The sequence below is a fragment of the Hemitrygon akajei genome, chromosome 2 (genome assembly GCF_048418815.1).
Source record: "Hemitrygon akajei chromosome 2, sHemAka1.3, whole genome shotgun sequence".
Lineage (NCBI taxonomy): Eukaryota > Metazoa > Chordata > Chondrichthyes > Myliobatiformes > Dasyatidae > Hemitrygon > Hemitrygon akajei.
In genome coordinates this window covers 161,974,784-162,000,546 of record NC_133125.1, presented here as the reverse complement: position 1 = coordinate 162,000,546, position 25,763 = coordinate 161,974,784, and the positions used below count along the sequence as shown (strand labels likewise).

The 25,763-nt window shown below is 44.8% G+C and overlaps 1 protein-coding gene across 1 annotated transcript in view; it reads left to right on the top strand.

The window, feature by feature from the left end:
* The first annotated feature begins 228 nt into the window (after positions 1-228).
* Positions 229-25,763, top strand: part of LOC140717427 (SLAM family member 9-like) — a 36,549-nt gene continuing 11,014 nt past the window's right edge. Inside the window, exons 1-8 of the mRNA XM_073031004.1 lie at positions 229-445; positions 856-967; positions 3,416-3,742; positions 17,331-17,591; positions 21,742-21,858; positions 23,886-23,990; positions 25,170-25,268; positions 25,367-25,447. Coding sequence (XP_072887105.1) covers positions 916-967; positions 3,416-3,742; positions 17,331-17,591; positions 21,742-21,858; positions 23,886-23,990; positions 25,170-25,268; positions 25,367-25,447 — 1,042 coding nt within the window. The 5' untranslated portion in view covers positions 229-445; positions 856-915. The remainder of the gene's footprint in view (positions 446-855; positions 968-3,415; positions 3,743-17,330; positions 17,592-21,741; positions 21,859-23,885; positions 23,991-25,169; positions 25,269-25,366; positions 25,448-25,763) is intronic.

Below are 25,763 nucleotides of genomic sequence, written 5' to 3'. Positions count from 1 at the left end.
TTGAATTACTGTCTGCTTGTACCTGTCTGACCGTTCTCCTCCGACCGCTCTCATTAATAATCCGTGTTTACCCACAGAGCAGCTGCTCATTGGATGGTTTTTGTTTATTGTAACATTCTTTTTTTACTCTAGAGACTGTTCTACGTGAAAATCTCAGGGGGATCGGTGGTTTCTGAGATACTCAAACCACCCCAGCTGGCACCATCCATGGTCAAAGTCACTTGGATCGCTTTTCTTCATCACACCGTTCTGATGATTTGGTCTGCACAACAACTGAACCTCTGGACCATGAGCCGACATCATCACGTCCATTTCAGTCACTCTCTCTATACCTACTACCATCACGTGGGATATACATACGTGTGAGAAGGTGTCCCACCAGTCTCAAAGGAAGATTCAATCACACTGTGATAGAGCTCTTCAAAGGACATATTGTACAATAAAAGTAAACTCATACCCTCACAATTTACCTTATTGTATCCCTTGCACCTCATTGTCTATCTGCACTGTACTTTTTCTGTTATTCTGGATTCTGTTTTCTGTTTGTACGACCTCAATGTACTTGTGTATGGAATGATCTGTCTAGTGGCGTGCAAACAAAGGTTTTCACTGTATGTTCGCTAATCTGACAATAATAATTACCCAAATAACAAGCCCACACACCAACATCCTTTTCATTTATTCTGATACATCCTGCCACATCCACAGCAGTGCATGCATCCGCAATCCCTACGATCCTTCACCATCTCCTTCCCCATCGCTGCAGGCCTCCCTTCCTCAGCTCCCCCTTTTCTGCTGCTGAAGCCTGGTCCACCATTGCCTCTAATATCTTCTCTCTTGTCATTTTGCCCACAGTATTCAGAGCACAGGAGGTCTACAAAGTTGGGTGTGCCTCACCTGACGGCAGTTTGCAGAATGACCAGTCCCATTCTACTGCTGGTGTTGGCTGTCTTTGCAAAGATCACGTGTGAGTACTGGTGATGAGTGTCTGAGCCTCAGTGGCACTGTTGCTTCCTGCTGAATGTTAGGCCCGCAGTCATGGAGAGAGACAGCTCAGAACCAGGCCATTCAGCCCGTTACCCAGAAGAGCATAGATCAGGACTGAAGGTAGCCCAACGGATGCACGAGGCTAATTCATGGGGTGATCTGGTTGTTAAAAGAGACGAGACAGCTTGGAGTTTAGATCTTATCAAGGGGTGATCTTATTGAAGCATACAAGCTCCTGAAGGTGCTTGATGTGGTAGATATTCACTACAGAGAGAGTCACATCGATAGTGGTAATCAGTAGGGAGTTTTGTAAGCTGCTCTGCAATGGGATTTTCCAAATCCCCACCCTTTTTTAATCCCAAATCCTTACTTTTTTTCATGATGCACAATTGCTACATTCAATTTAAATTTACAATGTATGTGTGGAAAGGAGATTTATTTTCTTGCAGGCACTTGCAGGAAAAAAGAACTGAAATGGAGTTTTATGAAAACTCATACATAAACAAACACAGACTGACAAACAACTGATGTGCAAAACAAGGCAAACTGTCTAAATAAAAAAGGTATTGAGAACATGGCACCATAACATGTAGGAGCTGCATCAGGCCTCTCGACCCATCGGGTCTGCTCTGCCAGTCAATCATGGCTGATTTATTGTCCCTCCCAAGCCTATCCTTCCACCATCTCCCTGTAACCTTTGAAACCTTCACTAGTTATGAGCTTTAAATATACCCAATGACTTGGCCTGCACAGACGTCTGTGGTAATGAATTGCACAGGTTTACCACCCTCTGGCTAAATGAATTCCTCCTCATCGCTGTCCGGATGGGACGTCCTACTATTCTGAGGCTGTGTCCTATGATCCTAGTGCTCCCCCCCCCCCCCATTATAGGAAACATCCTCTCCATATTCACTCTATCTCGGCCTTTCAGTATTTGATAGGTTTCAGTGAGATCCCCTGCTCATTCTTCTAAACTCCAGAAAGTACAGGCCCAGTTGTGAAGGGTTCACTCCACTATCAGTTCAGTACATTCCCTTATGAGGTGTCAGTGTCACATAATGAATTGCCTGAGAGCCAGTCCCTCCGTGATCAGTGGTGCAGAATCCTGGACTGCGGTCCTTCCCCACTGAGGCCTTGCATTGGCCACACTCAGCTACAGTGCAATCCTGCAGCTTGGAAAGCGCCAGTCGCAGTATTCCTTCACGGATATCTTGTCCTGGTGGAAGATAAACAAGTCACAGGCAGAGCAAAGGGCACCTTACACTAAGTTAATGATATCCCGCCAGCACTTGGCGCCTGTCCCAGTGCGTTTCTGGGAAGCGCCCTATAGATAAGAATCCTCTATTGACACAGCTGCGGTGGATGAAATGAGAAAAGAGCTATTGGACATTTTTTTGCAGATAATATTTTGAAAATTCAAAAATAAATAAATCAACAAATTCATTGTACTGTCAAGCCAATCCCAGCTACACAACTCACAAGGTAGTTTTGTGGTTGCTATTTCCTCTGCAAACAGTAGACTTGCAAATGTTTGTGACGATGTCCCCTGTCCCCGCAGTGACAAGTGACGGCAGGATCTCAGACTGCCGTCTGTCCCCGCAAAGAGCCTTTGGGTTGGTGGCGCGGAGCTTCAGTCAGTGCATTCTCCTGCAGCCTGGAATGTGATGTGATATCCCACTCACTCACTCTGGCAATAGTGTAACCCGAGGCGACCAGTAGGTCTTTCCACATTCTTCAGGATCAGGCTTATTATCACTGACTTAAATGATGATCTTCTGCACACCACTATTGTAACATGTTAGGTATTTGAATTATTTTTGCCTTCCTGTCAGTTTGAACCAGTCTGGCCACTCATTAACAAGGTATTTTAGCCCACAGAACTTATTCTCTGTAAACTCCAAAGTTTACACTATTCTCTGTAAATTCCAAGGACTATTGTACATGAAAATCACAACAGATTCTGAGATACTCAAATCACATCATCTGTTACCAAACATCATTCCATGGCCAAAGCCACTTAGCTTGCATTTTTCTCAATTTTGATGTTTGATCTGAAGAACTGAACCCTTTTGACCATGTCTGCATGCTTTTATACCTTGAGCTGCTGCAATATGATTGGCCCATTAGATATTTGTATTAACGAGTAGGTATACCTAATGAAGTGGTCACAGAGTGCATATAAATTGTGCAAGAGAGAAGATACAAGAGGTAGAGTAATGGGTTCATTAACTGTGTAATTAGCAGGGGAATGGTGGTGTTTTGTGCGAGGAAGACCTGCCCTTGGTGCACAGAACAACACGAGACACTTGCCTGAGGTGGCAGATTTAACCATTATCTAGTGTTAATCTCTTGTGTGTTGCTCTGAATTTCCAGCATCTGCAGGATCGCTTAACTTGGGTTTAACTTTTGTCCTTAATGTTGTATACAGGGGAGGAAGAGATCAAGCTTGTCTCAGCCCCTGGGGACTCCGTTTGGTTTCCTGGCGTGGATGCAGATCAAAGGCGCCAGATCGGGGTGTTCCAATGGAAGAAGGTCAGCAGGAACGATACGAAGGAACATTTGAAGCCGATTCTGAAGTTTCACAAGAGCAGCAAGGAGCCTGCCTTGATTCAAAATTACAGCGGGCGCATCACCTTCTCCACGTTTAATGGCTCATTTGCCATTCATAACATAACACGTGAAGACGAAGGTCTATATCGGCTCTTCATCAACCTGAAAAGAGTCGCGGTGCAGGCGGTTTGGGTGAGAGTAATAGGTATGTTCGCTGAACTGATTACAGCAGCATTGCATTGCTTTTAGACATTCACGTTTTGGTGGTGATGTCTTTAGTGGTTTAAACAAATAATTACTGCAAGAACAACAGCTGTGGAATTTCCTAAAGGGAGATCCCCCTCTGTCTCTGGGAATTCAGTCAGATGAAACCTCCTCCACCCCCCCAACCCCACCACCACCGTGTTCCAAACTATACTGAGTCCAGGCAAAGAAGAGGTGGCCAATTCCCAACGTCATCCAGTGGTAGTTAACTTGACTGTGTTAGTCCACTTCCACAGAGTTCTTCCACAACCACACATTGTCAGAACAGAAAGAACAGTTTTGTATCCCTGATCCAAGTAAGAATGTGTTGGCATTGAGGAGGGTCCAGAGGAGGTTCATGAGAATGACTCAGGGAATGAGGAGTTAATGTATGAGGAGTGTCTGATGGCTTAGAGCCTGTATTCACTGGAGTTTAGAAGAATGAAGGGGATGCATTTGACAAGGTTCCACACGCTAGGCTTATTCAGAAAGTCAGAAGGCATGGGATCCAGGGAAGTTCGGCCAGGTGGATTCAGAATTGGCTTGCCTGCAGAAGGCAGATGGTCATGGTGGAGGGAGTACATTCAGATTGGAGGGTTGTGACTAGTGGTGTCCCACAATGATCTGTTCTGGGACCTCTACTTTTTGTGATTTTTATTAATGACCTGGATGTGGGGGTAGAAGGGTGGGTTGACAAGTTTGCAGATGACACAAAGGTTGGTGGTGTTGAAGATAGTGTAGAGGATTGTCAAAGATCGCAGAGAGACATTGATAGGATGCAGAAGTGGGCTGAGAAGTGGCAGATGGAGTTCAACCCAGAGAAGTGTGAGGTGGTACACTTTGGAAGGACAAACTCTAAGGCAGACAAAGTAAATGGCAGGATACTTGGTAGTGTGGAGGAGAAGAGGGATCTGGGGGTACATGTCCACAGATCCCTGAAAGTTGCCTCACATGTTGATAGGGTAGTTAAGAAAGCTTATGGGGTGTTAGCTTTCATAAGTCGAGGGATAGAATTTAAGAGACGCGATGTAATGATGCAGCTCTATAAAACTCTGGTTAGGCCACACTTGGAGTACTGTGTCCAGTTCTGGTCGCCTCAGTATAGGAAGGATGTGGAAGCATTGGAAAGGGTACAGAGGAGATTTACCAGGATGCTGCCTAGTTTAGAGATTATGGATTATGATCAGAGATTAAGGGAGATAGGGTTTTACTCTTTGGAGAGAAGGAGGATGAGAGGAGACATGATAGAGCTGTGCAAGATATTAAGAGGAACAGACAGAGTGGACAGCCAGCACCTCTTCCCCAGGGCACCACTGCTCAGTACAAGAGGACAAGAGGATAGAAAACTGGTTGGCAGCTAGAAAGCAAAGGGTAGCGGTGAATGGGTGTTTCTCGGAATGGCAGGTGGTGACTAGTGGGGTGCCACAGGGCTCGGTATTGGGACCACAGCTGTTTATGATTTACGTCAACGATTTGGATGAAGGCATTGAAAATAACATCAGCAAATTTGCTGTTGATACTAAGCTGGGTGGCAGTGTGACATGTGATGAGGATGTTAGGAGAATTCAGGGTGACTTGGATAGGCTGGGTGAGTGGGCAGATACTTGGCAGATGGCGTTTAATGTGAATAAGTGTGAGGTTATCCACTTTGGGAGTAAGAACAGGAAGGCAGATTATTATCTGAACGGTGTAGAGTTAGGTAAGGGAGAAATACAAAGAGATCTCGGAGTCCTTGTTCATCAGTCACTGAAGGTGAAGGCAGTGAAGAAGGCTAGTGGAATGTTGGACTTTAGATAGATAGATAGATAGATACTTTATTCATCCCCATGGGGAAATTCAACTTTTTTTTCCAATGCCCCATACACTTGTTGTAGCAAAACTAATAACATACAATACTTAGTAAAAAATATGATATGCATCTAAATCACTATCTCAAAAAGCATTAATAATAGCTTTTAAAAAGTTCTTAAGTCCTGGCGGTTGAATTGTAAAGCCTAATGGCATTGGGGAGTATTGACCTCTTCATCCTGTCTGAGGAGCATTGCATGGATAGTAACCTGTCGCTGAAACTGCTTCTCTGTCTCTGGATGGTGCTATGTAGAGGATGTTCAGAGTTTTCCATAATTGACCGTAGCCTACTCAGCGCCCTTCGCTCAGCTACCGATGTTAAACTCTCCAGTACTTTGCCCACGACAGAGCCCGCCTTTCTTACCAGCTTATTAAGACGTGAGGCGTCCCTCTTCTTAATGCTTCCTCCCCAACACGCCACCACAAAGAAGAGGGCGCTCTCCACAACTGACCTATAGAACATCTTCAGCATCTCACTACAGACATTGAATGACGCCAACCTTCTAAGGATGTACAGTTGACTCTGTGCCTTCCTGCACAAGGTATCTGAGTTGGCAGTCCAGTCTAGCTTTTCGTCTAACTGTACTCCCAGATACTTGTAGGTCTTAACCTGCTCCACACATTCTCCATTAATGATCACTGGCTCCATATGAGGCCTAGATCTCCTAAAGTCCACCACCATCTCCTTGGTCTTGGTGATATTGAGACGCAGGTAGTTTGAGTTGCACCATATCACAAAGTCCTGTATCAGTTTCCTATACTCCTCCTCCTGTCCATTCCTGACACACCCCACTATGGCCGTGTCATCAGCGAACTTCTGCACATGGCAGGACTCCGAGTTATATTGGAAGTCTGATGTGTACAGGGTGAACAGGACCGGAGAGAGTACGGTTCCCTGCGGCGCTCCTGTGCTGCTGACCACCGTGTCAGACCTACAGTCTCCCAACCGCACATACTGAGGTCTATCTGTCAAGTAGTCCACTATCCAATCCACCATGTGAGAGTCTACTCCCATCTCCGTTAGTTTGTGCCTTAAGATCTTGGGCTGGATGGTGTTAAAGGCACTAGAGAAGTCAAGGAATGTAATCCTCACAGCACAACTGGCCCCATCTAGGTGAGAGAGTGATTTGTGCAGCAAATACATGATAGCATCCTCCACTCCCACCTTCTCCTTATACGCTTTCTCCACATCTCCACTTATGTTTGCCCCCCGCTTTGCACCGCATCCGGTGATGATCTTCATCCCATCCCACACCTCCTTCATGCTTTTTTTCTGCAGCTTTTGTTCTAGCTTCCTCCTATACTGCTCCTTTGCCCCCCTTATCTGTACTCTGAGTTCCTTCTGAACTCTTTTAAGCTCCAACCGATCACCATCTTTAAAGGCCCTCTTCTTCTGGTTTAGGAGGCCTTTGATGTGACTAGTGATCCAGGGCTTATTATTGGGATAGCAGCGAACAGTTCTAACAGGGACAACGGCATCCACACAAAAGTTAATATAGTCCGTTGTGCATTCAGTGACCTCCTCAACGCCCCCACAGAGCCCCCCTTGCAGTACATCCCAGTTAGTAGTACCGAAGCAGTCTCTCAGGGCCTGTTCAGCTTCAGGAGTCCACTTCCTAAAAGAGCGTGTGGTAGTGGGATGCCTCATCACAATTGATTTATATCTGGGCTGTAACAAAACCAGGTTGTGATCAGCTTTCCCCAATGAAGGCAGTGGGGATGCACTATATGCCTCCTCTACGTTTGCATACAGTAGGTCAATAGTCCTATTGCCCCTGGTGTAGCAATCCATGTACTGGGAGAAAGCAGGTAGTGTCTTGTCCAAAGTCACATGGTTGAAGTCCCCTGTAATTATCACCAGTGCCTCAGGGTGCTGTGTCTGAAGCCTAGCAACAGCAGAGCTCATGACGTCACACGCTACCGTTGCGTCGGCACGCGGCGGGACATACACATTCACAACAATGACGTTTGCGAATTCTCGAGGCAGGTAATTACAAAGGGAATTGAGTACAAGAGCAAGGAAATCCTCTTGCATTTGTACAGAGCCCTGGTGAGACCACACCTGGAGTATTGTGTACAGTTTTGGTCTCCAGGATTAAGGAAGGACATCCTGGCTGTAGAGGAAGTGCAGCGTAGATTCACGAGGTTAATTCCTGGGATGTCTGGACTGTCTTGCGCAGGGAGGTTAGAGAGACTGGGCTTGTACACGCTGGAATTAGGGAGACTGAGAGGGGATCTGATTGAAACATATAAGATTATTAAGGGATTGGACAAGATAGAGGCAGGAAATATGTTCCAGATGCTGGGAGAGTCCAGTACCGGGGGCATGGTTTGAGAATAAGGGGTAGGTCATTTAGGACAGATTTAAGGAAAAACTTCTTCTCCCAGAGAGTTGTGGGGGTCTGGAATGCACTGCCTCGGAAGGTAGTGGAGGCCAATTCTCTGGATGCTTTCAAGAAGGAGCTATATAGGTATCTTATGGATAGGGGAATCAAGGGATATGGGGACAAGGCAGGATCCGGGTATTGATAGTAGTTGATCAGCCATGATCTCAAAATGGCAGTGCAGGCTCGAAGGGCCGAATGGTCTACTTCTGCACCTATTGTCTATTGTCTATTGACATGGCTTTAAGGTAAGGGGAGGGAAGTTCAAGGGGGATATTAGAGGAAGGTTTTTCACTCAGAGAGTGGTTGGTGCGTGGAATGCACTGCATGAGTCGGTGGTGGAGGCAGATACTCTAGTGAAGTTTATGAGGCTACTAGACAGGTATATGGACGAATTTAAGGTGGGGGGTTATATGGGAGGCAGGGTTTGAGGGTCGGCACAACATTGTGGGCTGAAGGGCCTGTAATGTTGAAGGGCTGTACTATTCTATGTTCTATGTTCTATCTCATTGAAATCTGTCGAATACTGACAGGCCTGGTTAGAGTGGACATGGAGAGGATATTTCCTTTAGTGGGGGGGAGTCTAGAACCAGAGGGCACAGCCTTAGAATTTAAGAATGCCCCTTTAGAACAGAGATGAGGAGGAATTTCTTTAGAAGGGTGGTGAGTCTGTGGAATTCGTTGCCATAGACGGCTGTGGAGGCCGTCACTGGGTATATTTAAAGTAGAAGTTGATAGTTGTCAAAGGTTGCAGGAAGATGGCGGGAGAATGGGGTTGAGAGGGAAAAGTAAATCAGCCATGATGGCGTGGTGGAACAGACTTGATGGGCTGAATGGCTTAATTCTGCTTCAATGTCTTGTGGCCCAAATCAATTCTCCATGTTGCTTCGCAAGAACACAGGTTGCGTGAGTTATTATAACTTATTTTAAATTTCAAAAATAGATTTTATTCATCATGATAATATATATAGTGGATTTTGGTTAATTGGGGCATCGGTAATTGGAACAGCTGCTTCTTTGAGACAAAGAACAAAAACTAACTGAGAAAGCAGCTGAGATTCCCTTCATTGATTTGGGATACTATGCTGCTTAACTGGGACAGGAGGGTGTGGTCAAACGGTTTCTAACTAGCGTTAGATGTGCGCACACGTGTAGCTGTTAGACACCACACCATGCTTAGAATGAGCAATTTTTGAATAGCGTCAATTGTGTGTGCTTGTGTTCAAAAAGCAGTGACTTTTGTCCCTGATGAGGGCTTTGTTGGTTTGGGGTCAACCAAGGATGTTCTGTCCGACCTCTCTGGATACGGAAGCCATGAAATACTTATTGCAGCAGCTTCTCAGTCCAGGTCACAAATGTCACAGGGAAAAAAACATGATTTACCCAAAACACAAGGGATTCTGCAGATGCTAGAAATCATGAGGAATGCACGCAAAATACTGGAGGAACTTAGCAGGTCAGGTAGCATGTAAGAAGAGGAAATAACCATTGACGCGTTGGGCTGAGACCTTACACAAAAAGTAGCTTCATTGGGGAGGGACCCCTGTGTTAATATTTCAGGTTGTCCCCTCGTGGAACTGAAATTCTAGCTCTCTTTCTCTCTCCATGGGTGTTGTCTAATCTGCTGGATATTTCCAGCTCTTTTGGTTTTATTTCTGATTTCCAACATTAGCAGTATTTTCTTTAGCAATAGGAAGAATGAAATCTAGGACCTGGGTTGAGCCACAAGTTGGCATTGCCTTCTGGTTTTAATGAAAAGTGAGGGCTGCCACAATGGGCGTACAAGTTTGTAAACTAGACTAAGTTTTCATAAGTTATTAGCATACACTCTGTTGCCACTTTATTAGGTACACCTGTACGCCTGCTTGTTAATGCAAATATCTAATCAGCCAATCATTTCACAGCAACTCAAAGCATAAAAGCATGCAGACATGCCAAGAAGTTGTTGAGAGCAAACATCAGAATGAGGCAGAAATATGATCTCAGAGACCTTGACCGTGGAACGATTGCTGGTGCCAGATCAGGAAATTAGAGTTGCTCAGAAATTGATGATCTCCTGGGATTTTCACATACAGAAGTCTCCAGAGTTTACAGAGAGTGGTGGAAAAAAACCTAAAATCCAGCAAGCAGCAGTTCTGTGGGTGCAAACACCTTGTTCTTGAGAGAGGTCAGGGGAGAATGGCCAGACTGGTTTACGCTGACTAGAAACAACAGTAACTCAGGTATCTACATGTTTCAACAGTGGTTTACAGAAGAGCATCTCTGAATGCAGAATGCACTGAACCTCGAATCAGAAGGCCTACAGCAGCAAAAGACCACCCTGGGTTCAACTCCTGACTCTAATAAAGTGCCTACTGTGTGTACTTCACTTTAAAATCCTACGAGGTTTACTTGTGATGTACTGAGGGATGACGGATCCCTAAGAGTGGCCACGTAACTAGTCAGGGTGATAAAGGAGACCCACTGCACGCTTGCCTTCATTGTTTAGGGCAATGAATGTGAGAGTCAGGAAGTCACTGTGTGACTGTAAAGAACTTTGTTTGTGTAATTCTGTTCATCTATTGCAGGAAGTTGTGGTATGTTAGAGCCAGTGCAGAAAATGTTTACCAGAATGCTGCCTGGGTTAGGGGGCATGACCAATAAGGGAAAGTTGGACAAATATGGACTGTTTGCTCTCGAGAATGTGAATGAGAGGCTGATCTCCGTTGATAAAATTATGAGAGCCATACATACAGCCTGAATATATTTTGGGAGGTGTTACTGGGTTAGCTGGGATGAAGGACAAAGCATTTTTTTTAGACAGTGCATGCTGTAGTCTGTGTGCGCTGGTGGTGGATGCAGTGAATGTCCAGGGTTAAGCTGGGCTGCCGATTAAATGCAATGTTTTGTCCTGAATGTCGTTCAGCGTCTTCAAGTGCCTGCATTCAAATCAGACCGAGTTGATGATATAGTTTCCGATGCAAGATATCTTGACTTGCTCTGTTGATTGACATTTTTACCCACCGATGTGTTGTCAGCCAATGGGGGATTTTCAATGTTGCAATTTCCGCTTTTGCTGCAGGGACTCATTTTGCAGAACTACACAATTCTTACTTAATTTTGTTAGTATTGCACAGTTTATAGAACATTGTACAGGTCCTTTGGCTCAAAATGTTCTGCTGAAACTTTAACCTACTCTAGTATCAAGCTGACCCTTTCCCCCTGACATAAACCTCTATTCTTCATTCATCCAAGTGTTTATTTAATAGTCATTTTCACTGTCCCTAATGTATCAGCCTCTACTGCCACCCCGGCTGCACGTTCCACTCAGCTATCATTCTGTGTAAAAAAAAAGAGATTCCTACCTCTGGCATCTGCTAACTTTCCTCCAAACACCCCCCTCATATTATACCCCCCCCCCCCTTCATATAAGCAGTTTCCACTTCTTCCCTCTGCTAGCCTGCAGGTCACTTTTGGGCAAGGTGTAGCACTCGCTTAGTGCACCCCCCACCCCGGATCAGGGTCACCTGAAGCCATGGGAGCGGGTGGTGGATGGTCGTATCAGCAGCGGGTATCATGGCTGGGCTCACTCATCCTGTAAAGACACTGCCCAGAAGAAGGCAATGGCAAACCACTTCTGTAGAAAAAAGATTTGCCAAAAACAATCATGATTGTTGGAAGGCCGCGATTGCCCACGTCAAACACAATGATGCTGAGTCAAGGGAGAGTCAGTGTCATCTTGCTTCTGTATTCTGAGCCAACTGGGTGCAAGTGACAAGTTTTCAAAACATTACTGAGATCTGTGATAACATATGATGCTCTGGTGTGCTAGAGTTTCAATGGTATCATGTGTTAATGAGTCAGAATGAAATCAGTGAAATTATTAACTTTCTGGAAACATAATTGTTTGACCCCAGTGTAAAATTAGTAGGTGCAAAAATCCCTTAAAAGTGAAATTATTCAAAGGCCATAGGACCATAGACATAAGAGCAGAATTACACCATTTGGCCCATCGAGTCTGCTCTGTCACTCTATCACAGCTCATTCCTTATCCCTCACAGCCCCATTCTACTTCTTTCTCCCCATAAACTTTGACGCCCTTACTAATCCAGAAACTAACAAACTCCACTTTAATTGTTGCAATGCCTCAGCATCAAAGCAATTACATCCTTGCTTTTATATTCTAATCCTCTTGCAACAAATGCCAAGACACGGGCACCCTGTGTGATGATCGGGCTGAGGCACTGCTGCAGTGTCAGTGTAAAGTTTTTCAAGTACCTCTCCCAGTTGCCCCGTTGTTCCAAGCGGGGATGAAACACCTGGTCATGCTTTACAGAGAGCAGAGCATTTCAGCGTCTTGTGGACAATATTGTTCTGACAATGATTAATCTGTAAAAACCACTTTTACGGATTAATCATTGCAGCTATTTCAAAGCAGTCATGCTTTGAAGCACAAGAGAGTCTGCGAAAGCTGGAAATCCAGAGAAATTGGTGAAGAGTCTTGGTCAGAAACATTGACTGGAAACGTCTCAGCCCCTGTCCGTACACAATTGAAATCCCCCTTCCCCAAGTTTTTCACCCTAACTAGAGAGGACCAACTTTATCTTTTCCCATAAATTCACTGAAATACGGTGTTCCCAAAGATATCATCCGCCCCACCACTTCCCCATCCTTGTTCCCTTTGAAAAGTCAAGTCCAGACCCTCTCCCACAGAACTCTCTGCACACCGCTTCAAAGACCTCTGTGAAGTTCTAAGTATTAACAATGTACCTTGTATGACCCTGAGATTTATTTTCTTGCAGGCATTTACAGGAAAAGCAAATAGAATCTATGAAAAACCATTCATAAATCTTTTACAAATTCTACCCCATCTTAGACTATTCCACCAAGGCAATCCCAGCCAATACTGGGAAAGTTGAAATCCTACACGCGGTCAGTGTCTCGGCTGATAGTAAGACCATAAGAGTATGGAACGAAGGAGCAGGATTAGGCCATTCAGCCCATCATGTCTGCTTCACCATTCAATCATAAAACCATAAGAGATACGAGCAGAATTAGGTAGGTCATTCCCCCATCAGTTGCTTTGCCATTCTACCATGGCTGATTTATTTTTCCTCTCAACCCCATAACCTGATTCTAATTCTAATTCCAATTCCTACTACACTTACATCCTTTTATGATCTGCTCTTCTAATTCCCACTGACTACTGAGAAGCCCACGGCATACAGTGCCTCGATCAAAGTGAGGACACAGTGACCGAGTTATGCAGTGGGCCCTGTTTGAAACCAGTGCATATAAATGCATGTATCTGACTCAGATAAGACCTCAGTGGTGGAGAGAGTGAGAATGAAACATCAGGTTGGCAAAATGATCTTGGTATTACTCAAACCTGTCATCTTCTGATGACTTTGCGTCAAATATCCAGGGAGGCCACCGGTTGAAAATGCTACGCAAACGAATTAGGAAGCTGCCCCTTCCTCATTCCTATATTCGATTGAGATAACTTCATTGGCCAATCCCTCAGGGATATTCTTCCTCATCCCCAAGGGAGGATATGCCGTAGGCTCCCTCGAGATGCCACATTACAGTACTGCACGTGTCTTAAACACTCTTTCTACTCAGCAGTGCAACACCCCCTCTAACACATCTGCAAGTTATTGTAGCTTGTAACATTAAACCACCGGGCCTGGCGTTCTCTAATCACCAGAATTGGAATCAGACTTGCTATCACTGACATATGATGGAAAATTTGTTGTTCTCTGGTAGCAGTAAAGGACAAAGACATAAATTACTATAGATTTTAACAATAAATAAACAGTGCAAAGTAAAGTTATAATATATATCATAACGTGTTCATGGACCAGTTAGAAATTTGATGATGAGAGGGAAGAGGGGGGAGGAAAGAGTTGTTTCTGAATCATTTAGTGTGGACCTTCAGGGCCCTGTACCTTCTCCTTAATGGTAATATCCTTATTGATGGATGCTGTCTTCCTGATGCACCATCTCTTGAAGATGTCCTTAATAGCCATAAGATCATAAGGCAGAGGAGCAGAATTAGGCCATTCAGCCCATTGAATCTGCTGTCCTGTTCCACATGACTGATTTATTAATCCTCTCAACTCCATTCACCTGCCTTCTCCCTGTACCCCTTCACTAATTAGCCATAATTAATCAAAAGCCTGTCAACTTCAGATTTAAGTATAGCCCACAGATATTTGTGCAATTGAATGCTCTCTGATTAAAGAAATTCCTCTCTATCTCTTTTCTAAAGGACATCCCTCTATTTTGAAGCTGCACCCTCTGGTCCTAGAATCACCCACTCTAGGAAACCTCCTTCCTACATCCACTCTATCCAGGCCTTTCAAGATTTGATAGGTTTCAACGACATTCCGTTACATTCTTCTAAACTCCAGCAGTTACAGGCCCAGAACATTCCTCATGCATTAACCCTTTCATTCTCATGATCCTCTTCTGGACTCTGTCCAATGCTAGCACATCTTTTCTTAAATAAGGGGCCCAAAACTGTTCACAGTACTCAAAGAACTGTCTTAACAATGACTTATAAATCTGTAGCACTGCATCCTTGCTCTCGAATTCCAATCCAGTGAAAATGATTGCTCTTCCTTTCCTTCCTACTGATACAACCTGCAAGCCAACCTTCAGGGAATCCTGCATAAGGACTCCCATGTCCTTCTGCACCTCTGATTTCTGAATGGTTTTCTCCATCTAGAAAATAGACTATGCCTTTATTCCTTCTACAAAAAATGCATGACCACACCCTTCTCTACACTATATTCTACCGGCCACTTCTTTACCCATTCTCCCAATCTGTCTAAGTCCTACTGCAGAATCCCTGCTTCTTTAACACTACCTGCCTAGCTTTGTATCATCTGCAAATCTGGCAATAAAGCCATCAATTCCATCATCCAAACCATTGACATATAACATGAAATGAAACCAGCTGCCAACAAGAGTAGACCCTCTTTATTCCCACTCTTTACCTCCTGCTAGTCAACCAATCTTCTATCTATGCTAGTATCTTTCCTGGAACACTGTGGGCTCTTACCTTGTTAACCAGCCCATGTGCAGCAGTTCATTAAAGGCCTTCTGAAAATCAAGTAAACAACATCAATTGACTCTCCTGCCTGTTAATTCCTTAAAAAACTCCCAACATTTTTGCTACACAAGATTTCACTTTAACAAAACCCATGCTGACTTTGGCCTATTTAATCATGTTCCTCCAATTACCCTGAAGCCACATCCTCAATAACGTATCCAACATCTTTCCAACCACTGAAGTCAGGGTAACTGACCTTTCTCTGCATCCTTCCCGTCTTGAAGAGTGGAGTGACATCTGCAATCTTCCAGTCTCTGGAACCATTCCTGAATGTACTGATTCTCGAAAGATTGATAAGAATGCCTGCACAGTTTCTTCAGCTACCTCTATCACTATAATTCTATAAATTCCCTCTCTCAGGATCTAGCACCAACCTGATTTTCCAAATCTACCTGCGCAATGAAATCCTCCGCGACTATAGTAACATCAGCCTTTTTGCAAGCATTTTCTATCTCTCATTGTAATTTGTTTCCCACATTCTGGCTACTGTTCAGAGGCCTGAATATAACTCCCACAGGGTTCTTTTGCCCTTGCAGTTTCTTAACACTACGCACAAAGATTCTACATTTCCCAATTTTATGTCACTTTCTAAGGATTTGATTTCATTTTTTACCGACAGAACCACCCTGCCCGCTTTGCCTTCCTGCCTGTCCTTTTGATACAATGTGCATCCTTAGGTATTAAATGCCCAACCGTGATCTTCTTTCACACCATAACTCAGTGATGCGGACACCGTCAATCCTGCCAATCTCTAACTGGGCTACAAGAGCATCTGCCATGTCCGGATACAGTGTGTATTCAAATGTAATACCTTCAGTCCTTCTGAATATGCCCCTATGTTAAACTTCAACTCATCCCTCTGACTGCAATTTTGCCCTGTCATCTGCCTGTCCTTCCTCCTGGTCTCACTGGACTGTGTCAGGTGACCTTGGTTCAATTCCTGCTGCTGAGTGTAAGGAGTTTGTATGTTCTTCCTGTGACCCTGTAGGTTTCCCTGGGTCCTCCAGTTCCCCCCCACAGCCCGAAGATGTACCGCTTGGCAGGTTAATTAGTCATTGTAAATTGTCCCATGACTAGGTTACGATTAAAATTGGGGGGGTTTGTCCGGCATGATTCGAAAGCCGTAAGTAAGACCCTATTCTACGCTGTATCGCAATAAACAAATAAAATACTTTTATACCAACAGCCCTATCACTCTGCTTCCCGTTCCGCTGCCAAATTAGTGTAAAACATCCCCACCAGTTCTACAAGGACATAGGTCATCCTCAGGTTCAGGTGTAACCTGTCCTTTTTCCACCGAAGGGATCCCAGTGATCCAGAAATCTGAAAACCTGACCCCTGCACCAGTTCCTCAGATACAGCACGGAACTGGCCCTTCCCAGCCCTTCCAGCCGTGCCAACAGCAGCCTCCAATTTAACCCTTCCCTAATCACGGGACAGTTTACAATGACCAATCCACCAACCGGTCGGTACATCTTTAAACAATGGGAGGAAACCGGAGCACCTGGAGGAAACCCACACGGCCACGGGGAGAACACACAAACTCCTCACAGGCAGCAGTGGGAATTGGGACTGAGTTTCCACAATTGCAATGATACCAAAATCCCATATGCTAAAACACACTCTCAGCCCATCCATCTTACCCGTGAGAGCCCTGGCATTTAAAGTAGACGCTGAACCTGCCAGTCCTGCCTGCTCCCCCCATTGGACTTGCTGCTTCAGTTCTCTACGAGTCAGCCATTCTGCCCCAACCTATCCCTCAGCCGCTCTACTCACCACACCCCCACCCCACTGTACTGTCCATTGTTAGAGCACTATCTTCATTGCAGAGTCAAATGGTGAGATATCATTACTAATGAGACCCTCTATTGGTTGGGTTCAAACATGGATGTTGTGTGGCGACTGTATGCATGATATGCAAGCCAGGGCAGTATGATATGGAACAGCGGAGACTGATACAGTTGGCCCCAGCGTCATCACAGGAGTTGCCAGTCAGCGTTGAACTCACCGCCTTAGGGACTCTAGCTCCAGATTTTTCATCTGGGTTTACTCCTGAAGCCTTCCCCATGAGTGGGTATAGCCGCGAGGTGGCAGAGGTTTGAGATCAGAGTGTTCCTTCTCCTGGATGAGCTGCCAACCGTGGCTGATGAGCCCCATCTGCCCAAAAGTACTGATAAACATTGAGATATTCTAACTGACTTGTCTGTATTTTTCCCCATTAGATAAACTCTCAGCAGTTTCTTTGAGGAGTAACTCCAGCTCCCTGGGTGATACCATCAAGCTCAGCTGCAACATCAGTGGATACCCTCATCAGTATCAGTGGCGGAAAGACGGAGGGGGGATCAACCCACGTCACCAGCTCGTGAAGGGAAATGGAGTCCTCGTCATCCCAGGGGCCTCGAGTGATGACTGTGGAACGTACACCTGTATTGCAACGAATCCTGTCAGCTCCGTCCAGATAAGTCACAGCCTGACTATTTACGGTGAGTTTGACTTGTGACTGACATTTTGAGAGTAAACGTTACGTTGGCACCCAGCCATTGCAAGCTCACTGTGACAGTAGGAGCAGCCAAGCCAGAACTGGAGTTGAAATTGAAAAGATTGACAGAGTGAAGGAGGAAAGCTGCCTTCCTTTGGCTGGGATGTCATTGGGGAACAACTGTTAACCAGAGGCTGTCCTCTGGAGAGTGTAAAGATCAGTCTGGGGGTATCCTGCCTCCTACGCCATTCGAGGTTCTTGTGCTCAATACAATACCTGGGAATAGTGCACCAGCTGTGACATTGTCTAACAGCTTGTCTCCTTTATCAGAGTCATAAAGCACTACAGCACAGCCTGTCTGGTTCATGCCAAGCTGTTACTCTGCCAAGACCCATCGACTATAGCCATCCACTTACCCAAACTTCACTTACATTTAGAAATCAACCCTCGCCCTCCATTTGCCAATTCCATTGACAGCCTGTTCCACACTCTCTCCACCCTCTGAGTGAAGAAGTTCCCCCTCAATCTCTCCTTCCACATTTCACCTTTCACCTTTATCCCATGACCTTTAGTTCTAATCTCACCCAATCTCAGTGAAAAAGCCGCCTTGCATTTATCTGCTCGATACCCCTCAAAATTTTTTATACCTCTATCAAATCCCCCCTCATTCTCCTATGCTCCAGGGAATAATGTCCTAACGTATTCAGTCTTTCTCTATAACTCAGGATCTCAAGAAATGACACCGTTTTGTAAATTTTCTCTGTACTCTTTCAATCTTAATATTATCTTTCCTGAGGGTAGGGGACCAGAATTAATTATAACTGATTCAAACTGGAAGTTTCCCTACATGGTTTCAGGTTAAGACTAGTTAACTGTTTAGTTTCACAGGTTTTGTCTATATTATGAAACACCTATGCTTTGTCTGCTGTGAATGGCAGGATCTTTTGGTGACCACCCATTTCAATTTGACTTCCCATTCCCATTCTGACATGTCTGTCCATGGCCTCCTCTACTGGTGTGATGAGGCTGAAGGAGCAACACCTCAAATTATGTCTAAATAGTCTCCAGACTGAGGGCATGAACATTTATTTCTCCAACTTCTCATTATAGTGGGGTGTGTCAGGAATGGACAGGAGGAGGAGTATAGGAAACTGATACAGGACTTTGTGATATGGTGCAACTCAAACTACCTGCGTCTCAATATCACCAAGACCAAGGAGATGGTAGTGGACTTTAGGAGATCTAGGCCTCATATGGAGCCAGTGATCATTAATGGAGAATGTGTGGAGCAGGTTAAGACCTACAAGTATCTGGGAGTACAGTTAGACGAGAAGCTAGACTGGACTGCCAACACAGATGCCTTGTGCAGGAAGGCACAGAGTCGAATGTACTTCCTAAGAAGGTTGGCGTCATTCAATGTCTGTAGTGAGATGCTGAAGATGTTCTATAGGTCAGTTGTGGAGAGCGCCCTCTTCTTTGTGGTGGCGTGTTGGGGAGGAAGCATTAAGAAGAGGGACGCCTCACGTCTTAATAAGCTGGTAAGGAAGGCGGGCTCTGTCGTGGGCAAAGTACTGGAGAGTTTAACATCGGTAGCTGAGCGAAGGGCGCTGAGTAGGCTACGGTCAATTATGGATAACTCTGAACATCCTCTACAGAGCACCATCCTGAGACAGAGAAGCAGTTTCAGCGACAGGTTACTATCGATGCAATGCTCCTCAGACAGGATGAAGAGGTCAATACTCCCCAATGCCATTAGGCTTTACAATTCTACCGCCAGGACTTAAGAACTTTTTAAAGCTATTATTAATGCTTTTTGAGATGGTGAGTTAGATGCATATCACATTTTTTTTACTGAGTTAAGTATTGTATGTAATTAGTTTTGCTACAACAAGTGTATAGGACATTGGAAAAAAGTTGAATTTCCCCATGGGGATGAATAAAGTATCTATCTATCTATCTATCTATTTCTTCCTCTCCCTCCTTATTCTTTTTGCTCCCCCCACTGTCTTGTGAGAATCAAGATCAGGTTTCATATCACTCCCACGTATCATGAAATTTGTTGTTTTGCGGCAGCAGTACATTGCAATACCTAAAAAAACAAAATTACAGTAACTATTTATGGTGGGTTTGACTTGTGATTGACATTTTGGGAGTAAATGTGATGTCCTCCTATGTTCATAGTACATAGTGCAGAAAGTGAGGGGGGAAAGTAGTGAGGTAGTGTTCATCGGTTCAATGTCCATTCAGAAGTCGGATGGCAGAGAGGAAGAAGCTGTTTCTGAGTCTTTGAGTGTGTGCCTTTAGGCTTCCTGATGGTAGCAATGAGAACAAGGCATGTCCTGGGTGATGGGGGTCCTTAATAATGATGCCACCTTTTTGAGGTATTGAAGATGTCCTGGATGCTGGGGAGGCTCGTGTCCCTGATGGAGCTGACTGTTTTCTGCAGCTTATTCCAATCCTGTGCGGTGCCCACCCAACCACCAGGCAGTGATTCTAGCTTCTGCCCCTTCCATTCCAGTGCTGAGGAAGGGTCTCACTCTGCAACTGTTTTCTCCCCTCTGTAGGTGCTGTCGAATCCGATCGGTTCCTCCAGCCTATTGGGTGTATTACTATGGATTTCCATCATCTGCAGAATTTCTCTGCTGACCATTATTTTCATAACTCCTTAGTTTACTTTCAAACCCCACAAGCTACCCTCTGATATTACCCACTCTTGGTGAACCTCAGTGAGTTCTTCTCTGACTCCCTGACTCAGAGCATTCCCGTGGTTCATCTCCAAGGTTACTGCTGCTGGGCAACATACATTTCTTCAAATATTCCCAAATATCGATTACTTATTGCCTTCACCAGAGTGCTTATTTAGATTTGTAATCTATCATATAGGACTTTTCCATAAGATGTCAGGTCCCAAACATCCCCATCTGCTTGTCCTGTCTTCCTGAGAGCTCGCAGTGGAGTGGGAACGATAGGAGAGTCCGCAGGATCTCAGCTCTGTTCTCAACCGAGGGTGACCAGGTGTCAGCCTGACTGACTTTCACTAGGGCCCTTTGCACTGGGGTTCTTAACGGCAAGCAGATTATTCTCTTAAACCCTGAATCTCTCTGGCTGCTACACGCTTCTGCCCATCTTGTCCATGCTGACCATGGTGCTTGACTGGTGCTCCATCAAACCTTGCTCCCTCCTCCACTGCCGACAAAATCAGAATCGGCTCTCTGAACACTGACGTATGCTGTGAGTTTTGTTGTATTGTGGCAGCAGTACAGTGCAAGACATAAAAAAAATAATCCAGGTTACAGTAAATAAACAACTAAATATTGTGAGGGAGGAGCAGCGATGTTAGTGTTCATGGGTTCATGGACCATTCAGAGATCTGGTGGTGGAGGAGAAGAAAATATTCCTAAAACATCAAGTGAGGGACTTCAGCCTCCTCTATCTCCTACCCAAAGGAAGTAATGAGAAGGGATCATGTCCCGGATGGTGCAGGTCCTTAACGATGGATGCTACCTTCTTGAGATATTTTGTCTATTGTGTTCACTTCAGCCACATTTCCGGATGAAGTTGAGTTTCTGGAGAGGGCAGTTGATGTATCTGGGCCTCTGCTTGAGTGAGGTCAGAAGAATGAGGGGAGTTCTCATTGAAACCAACCCAACATAAAAGGCCTGAAGAGAGTGGACCTTTAATTTTCCAGCATCTGCACATTTTCTTGTGTTTGTAGTTAATCAGAATGGTAGTAATTTCATTTGTTCATTATGTGGTGCATCGTACGATGTTGGTGATCATGGTCTTTCCATGACCATGATTGCTCTTGGCAATTTTTTCTGCCGAAGTGATTTGCCATTGCATTCTTCAGGGCAGTGTCTTTACAAGATGGGTGACCCCAGACATTATCAATACTCTTCAGAGATCTCCTGCCTGGCGTCGGTGGTTGCATAACTAGGACTTGTGATATCCATCACCTGCTCCCATGGTTTCACACGACCCTGAACGGGGGTAAAGCAGGTGCTACACCTTGCCCAGGGTGACCTGCAGGCTAGCGGAGGAAGGAATGCCCAAAAAGTCAACTGTTTACTCTTTTCCATAGCTGCAGATTGGGGTCTTGTTTAATTAACTTTTTTTTAAAGCATGTGTTAATACTTATTTTTTTTAACTTGCAGGTATTCCCCCAGATCAGATTATGGTCATTATGCTTGGGACAGCAGGTCTGTTGTTCTTTGGAGTGAATGTCCTTGGATCAATTGCATTCTGTACCTTTAAGTGCATGTCAGAGCAAGGTATGTGGCAATGTTCAAATCCAATCTAAAATGTAAACTGGTGGTACCTCTGTAAGGGTTGGCTTATTGATGTCAACCTTCTAGGAAAAGCAAATGATTTGGCAGATGGACAATTCAGCCTCACCTTCTCCCTTGTCCCTGTGGAATCCACAGATGGCTATGGAGGCCAAGTCTTTAGGTGTTTTTAAAGTGGAAGTTGATAGGCTCTTGATTATTAAGGTTACAGCAGAGTGGAGGAGAATGGGGTTGGGAAGGATAATGAAACAGCCATGCAGGAATGTTGGAGCAGACTCAATGGGCCAAATGGTTTAATACTTTTCCTGTATCTTTTGGTATTGTGTCATTTAACTGCTCTACCTTCCTGCGCTGTTGTGAAGTTTGCTAGTGATCAAAGCTCAGTAGGTGGAGGTTAGACAGAAGGGGCGATGCTAACAGACTGGAAAGTAGAAGGGGACATAACAGTGGTAAAATCATTGGCAAAATGGAGCGGCTTTGACCCAGACAGTAAGCTGGGTCTTCAGTCAGCTTGCTGGAGCTGCAGTGAGATTTTCGGACTTGTTCATTTTGGGTCCCAGGGAACACAGTTGAGGTTTACCAGGAGGAACAGCCATGGTATAGGGTGGTAATGGTTTCAGAGGGGATCATCACATCTGAAGAGGGTGTGAATTAGCATTCAAAGCAGGAACTGCGGAGCTGAATTTGTACTTGCAGTGGGGAAGAGTAGAACATAGAATATAGCACAGTACAGACCCTTCAGCCCAAGATGTTGTACCGACTTTTTAACCTACCCCTAGATCAATCTCACTCTTCCCTCCTGCACAACCCTCCATTTTTCGCATCCATATGCCTATCTATGAGTCTTTAAATGTCCCTAATGTTATTGCCTCCAACACCATCTCTGGCAGTATGTTTCATACACTGTGACTGTGTTTGTTGTCCACTCTGTCTACCCCTCTTATCATCTTATACACTCCTATCAAATCTCCTGTCATCCAAAGGAAAACCCCTAGCTCACTCTTACGATGTGTTCCCAAATCCAAACAGCACCCTGGTAAATCTCCTCTGCATCCTCTCTAAAGCTTCCATTTCCTTCCTATAATGAGATGACCAAAACTGAACACAATGTCCAAGTGTGGTCTAACAAGTGTTTTATAGAGCTGCACCTCTTGAACGCCTACCCCCTTCTAACAAAGGCCAACACACCATCCACCTTTCTTAACCACCCTATTGATTATTTTGGAGGGGGTGTTGGCCAATAAAAGGAGTGGAGTTTCGAGGGAATACAGGTTGGAGTGGAGAGTAAAAAGAGGAGGCGATTCTGCACCATTCAAAGTTCAAAGTAAAAGTTATTATCAGAGAACACGCATGTCACCACATATGGCCCTGAGATCTTTTTACCTGTGGGCATACTCAGCAAATCTATAGAACAGTAACTGTAAACAGGATGAATAGACAACAAACTGTGCAAATGCAAATGTATATAAATAAATGGCAATAATGAGAGCATGAAATAACAAGAGTCATTGACTGTGGGAACACAAGGAATAGAATGAGTGTAGTTGAAGATGAATGCTGCTTTTCTATGGCATCGTTTCATGCAGATGTTGTTACGAGGATCACCCCTTGGAATAATGAGCAGTGAGGCATTGAGAATATGTATTTCCCAACAAGTAACTTCTATTCGCTCAACTAACAAAAGCACGTGGGTTCACAAACTAACTACCTGTATGCACCACAGTAGAATACCATACCCTCCATGAACAGTTAATGAAGAGAAAGTGACTGCCCAGGAAAGGTGTCAGTGAGCCCTCTCATTGGTGTTGCAGTGTCCAAACATTTCTGAATTGGGTGGGAACACAGTCTCACCTCCAGCCGGATCCAGCATTGGATCACCCAAAATGTACCTGCCATGCATCCTGTAGACCTGTTATGGGGCAGAGCACTGAAGATTTAATTCAGGTGTCCTGTACTTCTGTTACAGGGCAGGGCTGACTGCACATTCAATGCTTGTGTTCATTCCTCTGCAGAATCTCGAGGGAAACTATATCTCTTCTTAACGTGGATGATTTCCTGGCACATTCCGTCTCTCCTTGTCATTCAGTTGGCACTCATTTCCTGGAGTATTGTTGGAGGTAGGTGCAGGGCTCTTGATGAGAAACATGACAATGGGTTCCTGATGGGTGTATGGAAGTTCAAAGAATGGGGCTGGTGGGCTTAGATGAAAGACAGAGATCAGAGCCCCAGTGAGTATGAAGGGAATGTGGGAAATAGGGATCCAGTGAGTTTAGAGGGAATGAGGTGATTGGAAACCAGGTAGGTTTAGAGCAGGGGTCCCCAACCTGGGATCCAGGACCCCTCAGTTAAAGGTAGGGGTTACATGGCATCAAAAAGATTGAGAACTCCTTGTTTAGAGGGAACATGGTGATGAAAGATCTGGGGGATTCAAGAAATGAGGCGGAGTGGAACAGGACTGCTGTGGATTTGGAGCAAACATGGATAATGGGCAACCAATGGAATTAGAGGGAATGGGGATCCAGTTGGTTTACAGGGAATGGTGAGGGATACGTGACAGAAGGATGGGTTTTAGAAAGCGAGGCTCCACATCACGGGACACAGAACAATGCACGTGGAAGCTGGGGGTGGGAAGGAAGGGTTCTACCTGGACTCCTGTCCCATCAGAAAGGGTTGACACTGTTATCACAAGGGCCAGAAAATGGTGTGCAACTTAGTGAGCCAATTCTGCAGTTACTGGAAATCCAGAGTAGCACACACAAAATGCTGGAGGAACTCAGCTGATCAGGAACTGCTGATGCAAAGGAAAAAGAGGCGATGTTTCAGGCTGAGTCCCTTCTTCCGAGATGGGTTAATTTTGGACGATTGAGATGATAGATTGGTGAAGAGAGTTTCAGGAAATAGCAGGGCCTGGTAAATAACTAGATTAGGAGCGAGTTGGAAAAGATGGGTGAGCAAAACATAAGAGCAGGAAAGCTGCTTATGGTGAGTGGCTCAAATATTCTTCAGGGAAAAGCGAAGGGAACACAGGAACGAATCACAAGCTGAGGGACGGTGAAAAGAAAGCTTGCCCTGCATTTGTTCATTCAAATCAGATCATTATGCATTGAGCAGAACATGGTTAACAAAACAGGATGCAGAATAAAATGTAACAAGAAGAGAAGGAAGTGCAGAGCCGGTAGACAATAAGGTGCAAGGTCATAACAAGATAGAACGGGAGGTCATCTTGTCCTTCCTGTATCTTATTCTGTTAAGTACCATGAGATCTCCCGCCTAACAATTGTTACATCTCTCTCCAGGTATTGTCACTCTACCAATAATTATTTTATTCGCTGCATCTCTCCTGCTGTTGTTCATGCCTGTACTAGGAAAGATTAACAGCGGCCTGGGACATTGTGGTAAGCTGCAGATTATTTATTGTGATAAAACAAAGAAAATGTCGGTGTCAGCAATGAAACAATGTCCTCTAAATCCTTGCACCGTCTGTCGTTGACAGTTTCCGTGGCTGTACCGCTTAGTGGACTTGTTATGATCTGCTTATCCAATTACATCCTGAAGGAAAAGTTTCACCAGTTAAGTAAGTTCACCCTCATTACCATTCCTACCGATGAAAACCACAGCATTCACATCTGGGTAATACGGGAAATAGGGATCCGGTGGGTTTAGCAATGGGGTGGTGTTCTTTGACCCACCAGATCTCTGCATATTATTTGTCCCCGCGTGGGCTACAAGATTTAGATCACCACTGGGCTCAGAGATCCCTTCATACCGATCCATGGGTTTAGACACCATCTCCAATTCCTGCAGCTGGTCACCCGTCCCAGGTCCCAGCCCAAGAGCAAGGTGAATGACTTGGGAATCGCTGGTTGATTCATCAGTCTGTTGTCACCTGT